The sequence below is a fragment of the Bos indicus x Bos taurus genome, chromosome 10, assembly GCF_003369695.1.
Source record: "Bos indicus x Bos taurus breed Angus x Brahman F1 hybrid chromosome 10, Bos_hybrid_MaternalHap_v2.0, whole genome shotgun sequence".
NCBI classification, from domain to species: Eukaryota; Metazoa; Chordata; class Mammalia; order Artiodactyla; family Bovidae; genus Bos; species Bos indicus x Bos taurus.
This window is the reverse complement of record NC_040085.1, coordinates 65,452,574-65,470,330: the sequence shown is the minus strand read 5'-3', so window position 1 is coordinate 65,470,330 and position 17,757 is coordinate 65,452,574. Positions and strand designations below refer to the sequence as shown.

Below are 17,757 nucleotides of genomic sequence, written 5' to 3'. Positions count from 1 at the left end.
AGGAGACTGGACTGTAAGGAGATCCAACCAGTCCATCTTAAAGGAAATCAGTCCTGAATATTCACTGGAAGATGGGAGGAGAAGGGGACAACAGAGGATGAGACGGTTGGATAGCATCACCGACTCAATGGACATGAGTTTGAGTAAACTCTGTAAGTTGGTGATGGACAGGGAGGCCTGGTGTGCTGCAGTCCATGGGGTCACAAAGAGTCAGACACGACTGAGTGAGTGAACCATACTGAACGGAACATCATTTAGAACCAGTGCCCAGTTGGTAAACGTTTAGGCTGTCCCAGGTTAGGGCTTTATTATAAAGAGTGCTGTTCTCTTCGTGGAAATGTAGAATTATTTCTTTAGAAAGACTTCTAAGAGGTGGAACTCCAGATCAAAGGATGTGAATATATTTTTTTAGGCTTTGCATATAGACTGCCACATTGCTGAAGAGAAACTTTCTACTGACTAAACTCCCAGTAGCGTTCTAGAGGGGGCTTTGATGCCCTCCTCCTTGCCAGCACATTGGAGTGCTTCCTAAAAACCAAGCGGATGCAGTGGAGAACTTCCGGGAAGTGGGGCTGGCCCGTCACCTGCCCTCTTACCTGAGCCTCCATGCGAGCTCGGCGCTCCTCCTCCTCCTTCTTCTTTCTCATGTTTTCATTCTCTTGTTTGGCTTCTGACACAGCCTGAAGAAACTGATCAAAAATGCCAAAGAACTCATCCGGTTGTATTTTTCCAGCTTCTTCCCCAAAGTGTTTCACTGCTTTAGTAAACTGGGAAAAAGAAGGTTTTAAGAAGTTCAGTGTTTCAAGAGAACGCCATGATCACATAAATATCAATCTCTCTTAAGGGGCTGAAGCTCCAATTGAGTCAAATATAACTCACTGGATTTACCTTTGGCTGCTAAACATATCTAATCATTTCTAAAGGAAAAAATTTAATACTCCAGCATCTTGGGAAACCATTTATTCTTGTCCACCTCATTTCAGCTTAACATCTATGATTACATCCTATGACTTCTTGTTAACTAAACAGTAGTAAAAAACAAGAAAGCAGAATACCAGAGGACAGAGTGCTCAGGATATAAAACTAATAGCAAACTCAGCAGGGGTAAGGAAACTTACCCCTTTAGCTTTTCTTTGAAGTAGTTTAATATTTATTGATGCCATATGGTTAATATCAAAATCAGCTGCTTTTCCTAATCGTAAACAATGCTGGTATTACTCTATTTCCTGGGCCTCAATTAGAAAACAATCACCGATTACGGAATCATTGAGGCAACCCAAAATTCAGGACTGAGAATACAATTTTATTCCAAAACCTTTGTTTTAGTGCCCTCTTCAAGGCAAATCTTTTAGAAACAGCTAAAATGCAAAATATTAAGGGATAATTTTTAAAAATTAAATTAAAAAATATATACAGTAACAAAACAGCACAGCCAGTCTTTAACATTTCCATTTTTAGCTCTTTTGGCGGTTATCTTCATAATTCAAGATAGTATGCTTTCAAGTGTCTTAGCGTTATTTTGGCCATCCAAATACTGTTCGGTGCCAGTCAACTGGTTTTTAAGAACTATACTTCCTTCTGTGAGGATCTCATGCTATTAAGCCTAAGCTGCAAAGGATGGTGTTTCTAGCTTCAAGGTCAAATGAATTCTCATTCCTTATGCCTTATCAACTACTAAAAAATGGCCAGCTCTTTCATTTTCTTCATAGTTAGAAACTCTTAGGTTGGGGAGGACTGCGTAAATACTTCACGGTCTAATTGCTTTTATTTTTCTTGCATTGCTTGCCTTTAATATATTAAGTTTCTGTGATGCTTTGGCAATACTACCTACATAAAGGAAATATTTTCAACATTTCTTCTTAAGTAAAACAATTTTCAATTATACATATATTTCATATCTTTAAATTTATAATAATATTCGCTTTTCACTGAGGCATCCTCGATCTTTTACTTATTTGGAGCTATTATATTAGAAACTAAGCTCTTTAGGGAAAAATACAACATTCTTCACACACCACACACAGTGCTTTAGCTTGCTCCATGATTTTTACAAGCTAATTTCTAAAAGTTCTGGTATGAACAAAACAGCAATAGACAGCCTACAATTGCGTTTCAAAAGCATTCAAGTTCCTGCACTTCAAGCCATCCTGAATGATCTTTTTATCTAGGAATTCTAGTGATGATGAAGTCATGTATATTTTGGTCTTGGAAATCTGAAGAAAACTCGTCCCAGACTAAAGTTCCCACACTAAAATTTTTAAAAAAGTAGGGTGTGTATAAATAAAAAATTAACTATTCACTGGATTCTTAGGAAAATGTCTGAGCCCTTGAAATAGGTACTGTACTGTCTGGTTTGGGGTGGGGGCCATCACAGTGGAGGCTGCTAACACCAGGTCACTGGTTTCAGTCAGGGGTATCAGGTAACAGCAGTCATTCAAACATATATCTGGTCTTATGTTTATTATTTAATAACGTTGGAGGTGGGGTTTCATGCTGAAAGGAGCCAGTGTATCTTAACACAATCTGCTTCTGAACTCCAACCAGTGTGCGTGTGCACTTCCATACAAAATCATCCATATCTACAACTGAAAAATGAGGTTCATTACTCAAGTTTCAAGGGGAAGAGTCACGTTTCAAGCAAAGAGTGTTGTCACAGCTGAAAAATGGGCACTGTGGACGAACTCAATAGGGTGGGTGGGTAGCTGCTTGCTGTCATTTATTAACAAGAAGAGGATGAGAGAACGTGCACGGGAATATGAATGTGTGTGAATTCTGGAAAAGGAAATAACTAGAGAGAGACTGTGAGATGGGGTAGTGGGATTTTAAGGTGTTGGGTATTTGTCAATGAAAACTTTTCCTTTATAGGAAAACAAGATTTTGTAAATAGCAAAATTCATTTTAAAAGTCCTATTTATACCTTTTGTGACGAGGCTGTGAATTAAAGTGCCTATCATTTAGTAAGTTCTTCTAGAGATTTAAAGAGGGAACACCCTGTTCTCCTGTCTCTTATCTGCTCTTGTAAGGAGAGCATCTTACACGTTTCTGAAGCACAAGGCTTCGGCCCAATAATAACCAAGAAAAAGCTGTCACAGTATTCACTGGTTTAACACCGTTCAGATACTCCAAGGTCTGACTAATCTAAAGAGATGCAGGCCAGTTAGAAAGTGTGTGTTTCAACTGATCACAGTCCTAGAAATGAAAGAGTAATTGTAATACCTGAGAGTACCAGCCCTGTCGAGCAATACTCAGTGCGCAAGGGAAAACTTACCAAGTCTTTGGCTTCTGCTAGAAGATCTTCAACGTCAGAGAAGCTGAAGCTGGCTACAGTGATGAACTGGCTGACAACAGACACAAACTTATCTCCGGGCTGTGAGGGCTGAGACTTCTGATATTCCAGCTCCTTAAACACAGGGAATGGATAATGTCAACGCAGGCTTCAGATGCAGACGCACCTTGTTTCATTTCCCTTATGCCTCAAATTTAATAAAAGTCAGAACGGCAAACACATCAAAACTACTGCAGAAACGTCTTAATGATAGTTCATGTCCTGCTCTGCTTCTGCCCACCCTGCCAGAGTCATGCCCATGTGTGTAAACACATTTGCAAAATGCAATTTAACCGGTCATCCGAGTACTTTATTGGTGTGGTTTTTGTATACTGGCTTTAGAATGTAAGCAGATTAACATTTGGATAAAATTCATAGAAGTTAAATAATGGAGAGCAAGTTGGATTAAAAGGGTTTGTGACTGAAAGCAAGAGAATTTGTAGATATTCTGTGCTCAGAACTCTGGTGTCTTGATTTTTTCCCCTTTTTTCTGTATCTGCCGAGTCTACTTATTTCATAAGCTGTGATATCTAGGTCAGTAGAATTTCAGCTGTAGCGTTTGGCACTGTAATGCCATTTTTCTTCTCATCCATACCATTCGGGTTTTGTGAACAGTCAGGTAGAGGTGTTAGTGTCGTGTTAATTAGCCATCCTCTCCATTACCATGGTGATGAACACAGCTTATTCAAATTTCATTTCAATAATAACTTAAACCATTTCCAGATGCATTCTCCTATTTCATTCCACAAAACCTCTATGAGTGTTCAATTATTATGCCAATTGTATTGACACATAAATTGAGGTTCAGAGGCATTCTTTGCTCAAAGTCAAGTAGCTGATAAGTGATACAGCCAAAATTTGAACTCAACCTCTAACTCCAGGGTCTCAGTAACAACTTCTCTGTGTATCTATTGACTTATTCTGGATCTCTATTTTCTTCCATACCTGCTATGGCAGAGAGTCTAACAAGCAGGAGAGTAGAGGTCACAAGCTAGGGGTTGATTCAGCTCAAGCACTGACTTGGTTTTTATCCATGGCAAGTAGCCTGGGCCTTAGTTTCTTCACTCATAAAAGGAGGGCAATATACATATTACCAGGGGAATCAAGTGAAATAAAAGTGGAAACTTTTATGGAACTTGCTCTGATTAAAAGAAATTGCCACAATTCTAGTCCTTGGGTTGGTAAGGGAGTTATATATGTGAGGTGCAGAGATGTGAAAACAATTTTAACGTGTTTCATGAATGTATAATTTCATGAGAATTCCACCTTTGATATCTTTCCAACAGTATGACTGACTTGTGCAAAGCACAGTTGGGACGCATGAATATTTGTACAGGTTAAAGTCTGCCCCCCAATATTTCCTCCCTCTTAACATTTAAGCTGCCGGGGGTAGAGAGATGCTGCTGTAGGCCGTTTCCTATGAAGAGTGTGTTACAGTGTACATGACCCAGGGGCTAGAGAGATTTCAGCAAAATGACCTTTAATAAATCCCTCAAACACACAACTTCCTTGGGACCCCTGTTTTATGCCTTGTTCTGAACTAGCTCAGATGCAGGGCTCAGAGCATCCATTATCAGACTTTAGGGCTGTCATAGCTGCCATGCTAGTCTCAAGAAAGCTTTCCACTGGGAGGAAATACAGCAGAATGAAGGCTATAAACAAGCTTTGTCCCAAACCGCCCTTACCCTGTTTGGCCTGTGAAAGCCGAGGACCATGTGCCACGCTCCTTTATAGTCTCCCAGCCACAGGGCTGGGAAAACAGTGCACTCAGTTCATCTCCTGCACTTTTTAAACAGTGGCCTACCCACCACGTCTTTCTTCTTCCTCCCCCCAAAAAAGGGAAAAAGAGAAAACCTCACATGCTCCTTAATTTATTAAAAACAGAAAAGATTAGCATCGTGACTTTAATTTGTATTAGAGCTTCTTAATGATGCCAACTACTTTCTATGGCAGTTTTACAAGCAGGAGGAGGGTCCTTTTGGTGTTACCCATAAGTTGATCTGTGGGGCACCTTCCCGAGCTGCCTGTAAACCAGCCTCCTGCACCAAGGGCCAGGCCAGAGCCCTGTCTGCTCTTGGGAGCGAGGCTTCCACCCTAATCTGTCTCCATCTTGGTGACAGCCCCCGTGTGGTACCCACGGGGCACCGCGCCCTCAAATCAGGGTTAAGGCCACTGGCTCCTCTTCCTCCAGCACTCTGATCTGCTTTCCTTCCATGGAGCCCGGGCTTAGGTCATCTCGTAGACTTGGGCGGCTTCCCTCCTCTGTACCTAAGCTCACTCTCCCTCCTTCTAAGCCGTAGCTTGAAGTTCATCTCATCTAGAAGAGATACTTCCTCTCACACACGCCAGCTATTCCCTAAGGCCCAGGCTAACCTAAATCACCACCTTCCTTTGAAAGGCACCTTTGTCATCACTTTACAGGAGGTAAACTGGACTGACTGCTCCTGGCCACTGTAACACGTGGAGGGCAAGCATTCTGAGCCATCGTGATCTCCTCGCCTTAAGAATGGACTGTACCCTCAAAGTGTTCAATGCATTCTCCCCAAAGGGTCAATGCAAAGACGACAGAGAAGTTCCACTGCTCTACTGACAGTGAACATTTATCAAGAGAACAGGAGCACTGAGCAGACCTTGAAGAGTCTCTAGCCCAATCCACTGTCACAAGTCCTACGTCACAGGTAGCAAAGTGGTAGAACCCTGGGTCCAGTGTCCCAGCTCCCGTGATGCCCGCTGCTGTGTTGCCAGGCTAAACACAGTCTGCCTTTGCTTCTCTGTTTTTGCATTTTATTTTTAATAGTAAATGTTTCTCCCGAGCATACCAGCATGCCAAGGCAACTGGCAACTCCTCCGCTGGACACCAGTAATGACAAGACTGGGAATTAGAACAAGAAACAGAGACTCACCATCTCTACTGCTTTCAGGCCACTTCTCAACGTGCTTATTTCTTTGTCCAGCTCAGTCATGCTGTTGTAAATGGCAGCATTTTAGTAACTAACATGGGACTTATACTTGTGAATTAAATGTACAATGAGTTTAAATATTTCATTCTTGGTCATCCACACTATTTTAAGTGTTTAAAATTTTTAAATTAAAATTCATTTTAAATGCTTAAAATTCTCTTCAGCATTCAGATCTCACAGAAAGACAGCAACATTTTAAACTTATATGGATTATGTTTCTTGTTTTCCATAGCCAGCAGGTATGAGAGGGAGAGATATATATAGGTATATTGGATAAAAAGAACAGAATAGAAATATGACGTATTAATCTCACAAAAATCTCACTTAAGCAAATTATGGTATGTAGAAATAAATTTCTTGCCACGTGTGACTTCCTTTGGACAAGGGGAAGAAAGAGCTAAGGCACAGGCATGTGTGTGCTGTGCTCATCATTACTGTATTGCTTTTCAAGAAAACTCTGATAGTCTGAGGGCTTCCCATGTGGCTCAGCTGGTAAAGAATCTGCCTGCAATGCAGGAGACCCCAGTTAGATTCCTGGGTTGGGAAGATCCCCTGGAGAAGGGAAAGGCTACCCACTCCAGTATTCTGGCCTGGAGAATTCCATGGACTGTATAGTCCTTGGGGTCGCAAAGAGTCAGACATCACTGAGTGACTTTCACTTTCACTGATAGTATGAATACTACAAGGTGATAGCCTACATTTCAATCAAAAATGATTTTTCTTAGTTTTCATTTTTGTTTTTTTTTTTTAAAACGAAGTTTCCTAGACTTTTCTCATAATGCTTTTTATTTGATGGCTTTAAACATTAGAGATTATAACCATTCTCACAGAGAATTCACAAGTAAACAAATTCGCCAATACTTCATTTACCTTCACATTTTAATTGCATGCCTTACACCATGGTACATTTCTCCCAAACTCTACAGAGGAAAAAAATTAGGCTGCTCATCAGATTTTTCAAAATGACTGCAAAAAGATGCAGTTTAAAGTATTTTTTTTTAAGGGGGGAGAGGAGCTGGGTGCAATAGAAGAGCAGCAAGGAAAAGTGCATGCCCCTCACGAGGTCTCTGAAAAGTGGTGTGAAGTTTATGGGGAAAACCTGGCGTCTTTCCACTTTATTTGTATTCCTTCATTTGCATAAAGACTGCTTTCCATTAAAAGGCTGCTTGGTTTCTGGGAGTGTATGCACCTGGGAAAATTGATACCAGCAACGCCCTGACCTGCAGCACTTCTGTTTGCTTAACGACAAATCCTCATATTCTCATTTAACTAAGGGTGCTCCCACCTGTATTTTAAGAGAACCACCCCTTCCAACTAGTGAAACCACATTTCTTCCCTGTATCTTCGTAACTCAGAAAATTAGGTTTTGCAGAAGTTAAAAACTGTATCCAGGAGTATGCCAAAACAGCTAGAACAAGTATACACAACATACGCTCACAGTATGGTTCAACAATACCTTGAACAACACAGGTGTGAACTGTGAGGGTCACTTACACATCATTTTTTCCCCAGTAATTATGGACTAAGTGATTTGTGGCTGACTGATTCCTCAGATGTGGAACCATGGATGTGGAGGAACTCGTATAGGAAGGGTCAATTATAAAGTTATATGTTGGATTTTCAAACTGTGCGTGGGCGTTAGGGAGTGTGTTGGCACCCATAACTCCCTTCTTCAAGAGTTAATCATATATTCAAAAGTATGTAATACATCTGGGTGACTTGGAAATGATTCAAACTACTTCAGGGGAAAGCTGAAGTATACTATTCAGGGGAAAGCAAGACAGAAGGACCCTCTTAAGGTAACACTATCTCAATGGCTAAAGCAAGGGATTTGAAAAGCTGAAACGATTCAGTGTTAGTACTTACTTTACTTTTGCTGCTTGAGGAATGTCCCGCAGCTCCTCATTTAGATTGAGAACCTTGGGGTATTTATTTTCCACAATAGTGATGAGATAGTGCAAAAGTGTAATGTTCCTACAGTTAGAGGAGAGAGTATTAAACATGGTTGATATCGGCATATGATTTGCATATTCAAGTGTCTGATTCCAAAAGAAAGCTGTATCCTGCATTACTTTCAAAATTTGGAGGTTCCTGTAAAGCAGGAATTCAAGAGAAAGGGATAAGAGGAGAGTATTTATGGGATTTACATAAATAGATGTCAAAAGAGGCACACATCTTCTCAAACGGAAGGGCAGGGGATGAGATTTACATTTTTGGCCCATAATGAGGACGCTTCCAAATCTGGGTGATGCGATGAGTGATGAAAATGAGTCTGAACCATTGCCAGTGGGGACATCCCTTCACAGTGCATCCACCCAAAGATGAGACCTGCCCTGGCAGTTCAGAACAAAGCAGGGTCGGGTGGGGAGTGAGGGATGTCTGTCTAATGCACCAAAGAGGACAGTTAATTTTCAAGTCTGAGAGTACAGACCAGCGACCCACAGATGGGAATCACTGAGAATTCTCATTTAAGGTTTCTTTGGTCTGGGGGATAACATTTTCCCCTTTTGACTCGTTTGTTTTTCTCTTTCCCCCTCTGACCTCATCTGTTTTGCTGCTGCAGCAAAGGGTGGCTGGAAAGTTAGGAAGCCCCCCCCCATTTCAGGGAAGGGCCTGGAACTGGGCCAGGACTATGCCATCATGGGTATGATATCCTCGCAGCCTAATTTTAGCAACACTTCAGCTCCTAACTGCATAACTGGCTCCCTCTTCAGTGTTGACAGGGCTGAACCCTGACTGACCTGGGCTGAAAAGGCAGGCATCTGATAACTGTATCCATGAGGCCACGCCATAGGAGTCTGGTCCCCTTGTCCCCGACTCCAATGCACACTACAATCACGTGAATCCCAGATGCCTGTGCCAACCTGGGATTCATCAGTTGGAATGAAGTGGGAGCCAGGCTGAGTATTTTTAAAAACTTCCCATTGAGTCTAACAGCCAAGATCAAGAACCACTTAGTCTGTTGAAAGTTACCATAATTAGGAGGACACAAATACATTGCTTAAAAACCATTTCCATAATTTTTAGGCAGTTTGCTAATTCACAAGGCTAAGTCACAACAGTCTCCCCAGCAACTAAAGTGAAGCAAAGTTGGCAAACAATTTTTTTCCATATCAATGCAAACCATTTCTGGTTACCCTTGTAGCTTCCTAGAAGTCAATGCAATCCTATTCCTCTGAGATAACTGGCTCACGTGGAAAAAAATTTCCCCTTATTTTTCTTGCTCTCAATAATTAGAGAACCATTGTTCAGCAAAGTAAAACAGTAGCTAATAGTTCTGGTCACTTATTTTGCAGATGTTCAGCTGTATTGTTCCATTTCAATTTTGCCATTCACAGAATCTATGTGTCTGCCATGTGCTGGTTGCATGAGGGGCAAATTCCAGAGCCCATCATGAGAAAGACTAATGCTGTTTTCCTTCATTATTTTAGAGAAATAAATGTATTTAATCATATATACTTTTTGTGTGGAGAAAGACTTAAAACTAGATCAGTTTCTATATTTGTCTGTTATCCAAATAACACCTGATGTGAATGAATATAAATTCTTGAATAATAAAAACTAGACATCTCACATTGGATTATTCTCTGGTCATTACCATAAACAAGCCTATAATGCAGAGTGAAGAGGGAAAAGAAAAAGATCAGAAATGGTTTTGTTTATTAATGTTTTGAAAAGGCTAACTGTGTACTTAGCCTTTTTATTTTTATATTAACTAGTAGATAATCATGTAGTAAGTGCCCGGTTATCAGTAAGTTGGAAGGGTGGGATGCAAAGGGTATTAAGGGCATGGTATGTGTGCACACCTGTGTGTGGAGAGGCCCTCCACCTGTGACGGGTGGTGAGGGTTTTCTTCTGCCCCAACCTATAAGCTCAGGGGAAGAGAACTCCCTTCCTTAAAAGATGGCTGGCCTTTCACATGCAAATAAGATGCTGCAGTTATCTACTACAACTTTCAAATAAAATCTGCCTATTGGTAGAGGAAAGCTGTGGGCAGACCACTAGAACAGTTGTCAAATATCTGTAAGGCCAAACAGGCTGTGACCTCAGACAAGCTAAATGAGACACCTGACCCTGACCCTGGCCTCCGTTTCTTTATCTGACAACAGGTGATATAGCACTTGGCCTGGAGACTTCACAGGCTGTTGTGACAAGCACATGTGAAACGGCTCTGAAAGGATCGAGTGCTTACATTAAAAATAAGGTGGTGGTGACAGAATCTATCAGCTGCCCTTTGTTAATCTATTTCTACACAATGTAAAAATAAGGCTTAGCTCTACAACTAAACACATTGCTTATTTCTTATAGGATGGATTCAAGGTTGCCATTATGCTATGCTTCACTAACCCTATAGAAAATACAGAGTAAAAAGCTCACTAGTTGGGAATAATTAGGGTGAAGAGAAGTATTTCTAAAAAGAATTCAGGTTACAGAGAAGTTTACCTTAGAAACAATTCCTTCCAAGACAGTGAGAACCTTAGAGAACTACAGTTCTCAGAGAAGCTAGAGTTAATATGCCTAATGCCCTTGCCAGTAAATGACACCAGTGCATTTTCACATCCTGGTGTCTCTAATAAGAATCTGTTCACTTGTTCACTTAAAACACACTTTCTAGGAAGCATTTTAATGAGTCTTGGGATGAACAGCTGAACACCAACAGCCAGAACGCATGTATACCCTCATCTTTTCATATAGCTGCTTGCTTCCAGGTACTAAGGAAAACACAATCTAAAAAGCCAGCAAGCCTCACATTCTATCCTCAGCTGCTAGTTTATCTTTGTGGAGGAGTAGCAATTAGGAGAGGTCACGAGGAGACTATTAGGATGCTGGTAATGCTCTGTTTCTTGATCTGGTCACTACTTACACAGATCTGTTCAATTTGTGAAACCTCATCTAGCAGTGTATTTCCAGTGTGTGAACTTGCCTTTCACATATTACACGATACAAAATGTTTACCTGAGAAAACCCAAAACACAAAAAACTTGGACTAGATGATATCCTTGTGGAATGAAAATAAAGGATAACTGGCCCAGTGGGAACTTGGGATTCGCGTGGTCCTGAGGTAAGAAAGGATCAGTGTCAGAGGAGGACAAGAAGGAGAAAGTGCAGACCAGACACTTGAGTGTCAGGAGGCCCAGAGTTATACAGCTGAGCCCCAACCTACGTGCTCAGGTTCTCCATACTTACTTGTCAATACTGGATTTGGTGTCGGCAATCTTATTTAGGCTGGATATCTTGAATCCATACGCATTGCCTCTTTGGCCTTTATTCATGTAATTTCCAAACGCCAAAACCACTTCCAGCAACTGCTTCAGGGCACCACTCCTAAACACCTCTTCTGAGCCAGAACGAATTGCTTCAAAACAAAATACACAAAACTATTACAACCAAGACTTTTCAGTGATACTCATCCTAAATCCACACCCGATAACAGATACCAAAGATGTAAGATGGGGTCATTAGAATACCTGGGAGCACTTTCTGAACACCTATACCAGAAGCAAGACAGGAGGGGGCCAGGAGAGTCAGCTCAGGTTGTTCAAGAGACCCAGAGGCAGCTGCACAATCCCAGCCTTTCTTTTTCCTGGTTGATTCACCGACCGTAAGCAGTTAGGAATACATAGAGCGTCAATTGCATTTTCCACATTCCTTTGCAGACCCTTTCTTGCCTGGTGTGTGAGTCAGATCACAGGACTATTGACCAATTTCACCAGTAGAAAAACTGGGCACACGTGTGACATGTCACAGCTGGCAGGTGTCATCAGGGCCCCAAGGCCAGCCTGCACTCTGTGCTGGGCTCATAAGTTGCCCACATTTCAAACAGCTAAAAATTGAACAGCCTCAAAATCAAACCACCTACCAGCCTCAAATCTTCCTTTAGAAAAATCCAGTAAGATTCAAATCAACAAAATTAGAAATAAAAATGGAGAGATCACAACAGACAACACAGAAATACAAAGGATCATAAGAGACTACTATCAGCAGCTATATGCCAATAAAATGGACAACTTGGAAGAAATGGACAAATTCTTAGAAAAGTACAACTTTCCAAAACTGAACCAGGAAGAAATGGACACTCTTAACAGACCCATTACAAGCACGGAAATTGAAACTGTAATCAGAAATCTTCCAGCAAACAAAAGCCTAGGACCAGATGGCTTCACAGCTGAATTCTACCAAAAATTTAGAGAAGAGCTAACACCTATCCTACTCAAACTCTTCCAGAAAATTGCAGAGGAAGGTAAACTTCCAAACCCATTCTATGAGGCCACCATCACCCTAATACCAAAACCTGACAAAGATCCCACAAAAAAAGAAAACTACAGGCCAATATCACTGATGAACATAGATGCAAAAATCCTTAACAAAACTCTAGCAAACAGAATCCAACAACATATTAAAGAGATCATACATCGTGACCAAGTGGGCTTTATCCCAGGGATGCAAGGATTCTTCAATATTCACAAATCAATCAATGTAATACACCATATTAACAAATTGAAAAATAAAAACCATATGATTATCTCAATAGATGCAAAGAAAGCCTTTGACAAAATTCAATATCCATTTATGATAAAAATAAAAAAAAACCCTCCAGAAAGCAGGAATAGAAGGAACATACCTCAACATAATAAAAGCTATATATGACAAACCCACAGCAAACATTATCCTCAAAGGTGAAAAACTAAAAGCATTTCCCCTAAAGGCAGGAACAAGACAAGGGTGCCCACTCTCACCACTACTATTCAACATAGTTTTGGAAGTTTTGGCCACAGCAATCAGAGCAGAAAAAGAAATAAAAGGAACCCAGATTGGAAAAGAAGTAAAGCTCTCACTGTTTGCAGATGACATGATCCTCTACATAGAAAACCCTAACCTAATGACTCCACCAGAAAATTACTAGAGCTAATTAATGAATATAGTAAAGTTGCAGGATATAAAATCAACACACAGAAATCCCTTGCATTCTTATACACTAACAATGAGAAAACAGAAAGAGAAATTAAGGAAACAATTCCATTCACCATTGCAATGAAAAGAATAAAATACTTAGGACTATATCTACCTAAAGAAACAAAAGACCTATATATAGAAAACTATAAAACACTAGTGAAAGAAATCAAAGAGGACACAAATAGATAGAGAAATATACCGTGTTCATGGATTGGAAGAATCAATATAGTGAAAATGAGTATACTACCCAAAGCAATCTATAGATTCAAAGCAATCCCCATCAAGCTACCAATGGTATTTTTCACAGAACTAGATCAAATAATTTCACAATTTGTATGGAAATACAAAAAACCTTGAATATCCAAAACAATCTTGAGAAAAAAGAATGGAACTGGAGGAATCAACCTGCCTGACTTCAGGCTCTACTACAAAGCCACAGTCATCAAGACAGTATGGTACTGGCACAAAGACAGAAATATAGATCAATGGAACAAAATAAAAGCCCAGAGATAAATCCATGCACCTATGGTCACCTTATCTTCGACAAAGGAGGCAAGAATATACAATGGATTAAAGACAATCTCTTTAACAAGTGGTGCTGGGAAAACTGGTCAGTCACTTGTAAAAAAATGAAACTAGAACACTTTCTAACACCATACACAAAAATAAACTCAAAATGGATTAAAGATCTAAATGTAAGACCAGAAACTATAAAACTCCTAGAGGAGAACATAGGCAAAACATTCTCCGACATAAATCACAGCAGGATCCTCTATGACCCACCTCCCAGAATATTGGAAATAAAAGCAAAAATAAACAAATGAGACCTAATTAAGCTAAAATATTTTGCACAATGAAGGAAACTATAAGCAAGGTGAAAAGACATCCTTCAGAATGGGAGAAAATAATAGCAAACGAAGCACCTGACAAAGAATTAATCTCAAAAATATACAAGCAACTCCTGCAGCTCAATTCCAGAAAAATAAATGACCCAATCAAAAAATAAGCCAAAAAACTAAACAGACATTTCTCCAAAGAAGACATACAGATGGCTAACAAACACATGAAAAGATGCTCAACATCACTCATTATCAGAGAAATGTAAAGCAAAACCACGATGAGGTACCATTTTACGCCAGTCAGAATGGCTGCTATCCAAAATTCTACAAGCAATAAATACTGGAGAGGTGTGGAGAAAAGGGAACCCTCTTACACTGTTGATGGGAATGCAAACTAGTACAGCCACTATGGAGAACAGTATGGAGATTCCTTAAAAAACTGGAAATAGAACTGCCATATGACCCAGCAATCCCACTGCTGGGCATACACACCGAGGAAACCGGAATTGAAAGAGACACGTGTACCCCAATGTTCATCGCAGCACTGTTTATAATAGCCAGGACATGGAAGCAACCTAGATGTCCATCAGTGGATGAATGGATAAGAAAGCTGTGGTACATATACACAATGGAGTATTACTCAGCCATTAAAAAGAATACATTTGAATCAGTTCTAATGAGGTGGATGAAACTGGAGCCTGTTATACAGAGTGAAGTAAGCCAGAAAGAAAGACACCAATACAGTATACTAACACATATATATGAAATTTACAAACATGGTAATGATAACCCTGTATGCGAGACAGCAAAAGAGACACAGATATATAAAACAGTCTTTTGGACTCTGTGGGAGAGGGCGAGGGTGGGATGGTTTGGGAGAATGGCATTGAAACATGTATATTATCATATGTGAAATGGATTGCCAGTCCAGGTTCGATGCATGATACAGGGTGCTCGGGGCTGGTGCACTGGGATGACCCAGAGGGAGGGGATGGGGAGGGAAGTGGGACGGGGGTTCAGGATGGGGAATACATGTACACATGAATCCGTGGTGGATTCATGTCGACGTATGGCAAAACCAATACAATGTTGTAATTAGCCTCCAAAAAACAAATTAATTAAAAAAAAAAAGAAAAATCCAGTAAGGCCCCATTGTAAGAAAGATAACTGTAGGTTTGGTGTCAGTAGCAATCAAATTCCTCACCAATACCCAGAGAGCAAAAGCCCAGGGGTTGTGCGTGAGCTCCAGTACTCAGGCTAGGCCAGCAAGCTGAATGCAGACCTTAAGTAATTATCTGCCAGAATTCCAACAGATTTCAAGGGAAAAAAAAATTACCAAAGGGATTCTATTGACTATATGCACTTGCATGCACTTGTACATGAGCACTTGGGATGAATAGCATTTCCATTCTGAGGGACTTGACTTTACCTTCTACTTTGGGTTTCACTTCTGCTACACGCTCTGCGAACTTCTTTTGAAGTACAGCGATTGCAGTCTTTGTTGATAATGATTAATTCTGTAAGAGCAAGCATTAACTAATGAACACTTAATACACCTATATTCCCTCAAAGGTGACAGTACCTCGGAGCACCTGTGCTGCCTTCCCCCCTTCTCCTCCCTCCTCCCTGCCTAGAGAGTTCCTCTCTGGGACAGAAGCACAGGGCCTGAGCCCAACCATGCCTGCAGAACCCACTTCCCACTGCCCTACAGGGCGTGTTCCAGCAAGGGCAGCAGGTCCTCAGCTCCGATCAGCTTAGGCAGTTGCTAAAAGCAACTGGGAGCTAACTGCTCTTGACTGAAGCCCCCTTCTCTTCCTCAGAGTCCCAGCAGCTCTTGAGAACAGAAAAGAGATAAAAAGGAATGAAAATGTAAAGACTCCCCTCTGCTGCTGCAAATAAGAGGCTGATGCCTGCCCTCCTCCTGTGCTGCCTCACTTTCTACAAAGTTTGTCTTTGGCAGAACTGTAGGGTAAAACTTGTCTCCAGGCTTCTTTCCTTACACCGTCTCTCCCTACACCTTCCTCTTTCTTCACAGCTGGCTCCCTATCTGTGCCCCTCAGAACTGGAAAGCTCTGCTTTCCAGGAGAGCAACTAGCACCTAGAGATAACAGGGAACTGGCCTCTGACTGCCACCAGGACAGGTTGCCTGGTGTTTCTGAGTGGGTGAGAGTGGGCACTTCTGCCAGACCTTCTGAAATCACTGCTTGATCTGCTCTTCAGTGGAAACTTCAGTTTAGGAGGACCAGGGATCAGCTCTCATCCAAAACTATGCCATATAATCAGACAGATGCAGCCCAGGTTCTGTTCTTATTCAGTGACCTTGAACAGGAACCTTAACTCCTCCATTAGTTGGCAAAAAATATTTCCCTGCCTGACAGCCCTCCTGGGAGTGCTGATAGAAGGATTAAGATGCATGCAAAGACCTAGACAGTTACTAAGTGGCAGCTACTGTGGTCATATATTTGTCCACATGAAGGGACAAATGCACACCTGTCAAAATTTCAAAATCATCCTTTATTCTACAGTAGTATATGAAATGGCAAGTTGAGATGAAACAAAAATAAGTTCAGACACAGCAGAAATGTAGAGTGAGAGGCATGTTTACCTTCACCACCACGTAGGCCATCGGCACTCAGGGGAGGCACTCTGTCCTGAGGTTGACTGAGAGTTTCAAGACCACTGGTTCTTGCCTAATGCAGAATCAATTCGCTAGGCCTGGGAGGGCAAATCGACTCAGCTCACATGCCAAATTCAATTACGGAGCAGAGGCTGCTGTGGGGCTTTCTGGAGAAGGGCTGAGAAAGCTTGCCAAGGCTCCATGGGAAGAGTGCCATGATTGATTAGTGATGTCTGCATGTGTCATGATTTGACATCTAGGCCCTGGCTATTTTGTTATGTGGGCTCCAGGCTGTTACCTTTGAGTCTGTCCACTGTTTTCTATTTTACAACAACCTTGAGATGTTGAAGTACAAGGAAGAATGAGCTAGAATCCCAAGAGATCAAAATGGTAAGAAGGATGACGCTGACTGGAACCAGGAAAAGTTATGACTTGATTAGGTCAAAGTACATGAGTCAGAGGCCCAGAGATAGAGATAATTGTGAAGAAACCCTGACCCTGGCTTACCCATGGGCAAGAACACACAAAACAGAACAGTCAAGTTCCACACAACTCAGATTTGAGGGATTTAAAAAGACTTCAAATTAAGCCAGGTTAATTGGCCCAGATAATTCAACAGGAATCAAAAGTTTCACTTCCTTAGAAAGGCCAGGGGCATCTTTGCTTTTGAAACATTTTCAAACTCACCTGCTCATCTCAAAAAGGAATCTGTCAGCCTTGGCCATCCGATCTAGTTCATGTTTATGTTCTTCCAACAGGTCAATATCACTTTTTTCAGGAACAAATTTCAAGAGCTAGAAAGTACACACAAATATTAAAACTGAGGTTTATAATTTAAATTCTTGTCCTAATTTTTCACCCTTTCAGTTAAATTTGTCCCATGATGAAAATTTAATTTTTTAATTTATAAGCTCTCCTCATAGGTGACTGTTACGATACAATAGAAGTGATAAAATCTTTCCATTTAGGTGGCCAAAAGGTACAAACTTCCAGTTACAAGATAAACCGGTACTGGGGGTGTAATGTACAACATGATGGTTATAATTAGCCCTGCTTCTTGAT

The 17,757-nt window shown here is 40.9% G+C and overlaps 1 protein-coding gene across 1 annotated transcript in view; it reads right to left on the bottom strand.

The window, feature by feature from the left end:
- DAAM1 (dishevelled associated activator of morphogenesis 1) overlaps positions 1-17,757 on the bottom strand; it is a 183,059-nt gene that overhangs the window by 3,505 nt on the left and 161,797 nt on the right. Inside the window, 8 exon segments of the mRNA XM_027554228.1 lie at positions 597-767; positions 3,269-3,400; positions 6,229-6,289; positions 8,152-8,259; positions 11,473-11,641; positions 15,508-15,555; positions 15,558-15,595; positions 17,383-17,489. Of these exon segments, the coding sequence (XP_027410029.1) occupies positions 597-767; positions 3,269-3,400; positions 6,229-6,289; positions 8,152-8,259; positions 11,473-11,641; positions 15,508-15,555; positions 15,558-15,595; positions 17,383-17,489 (834 nt within the window).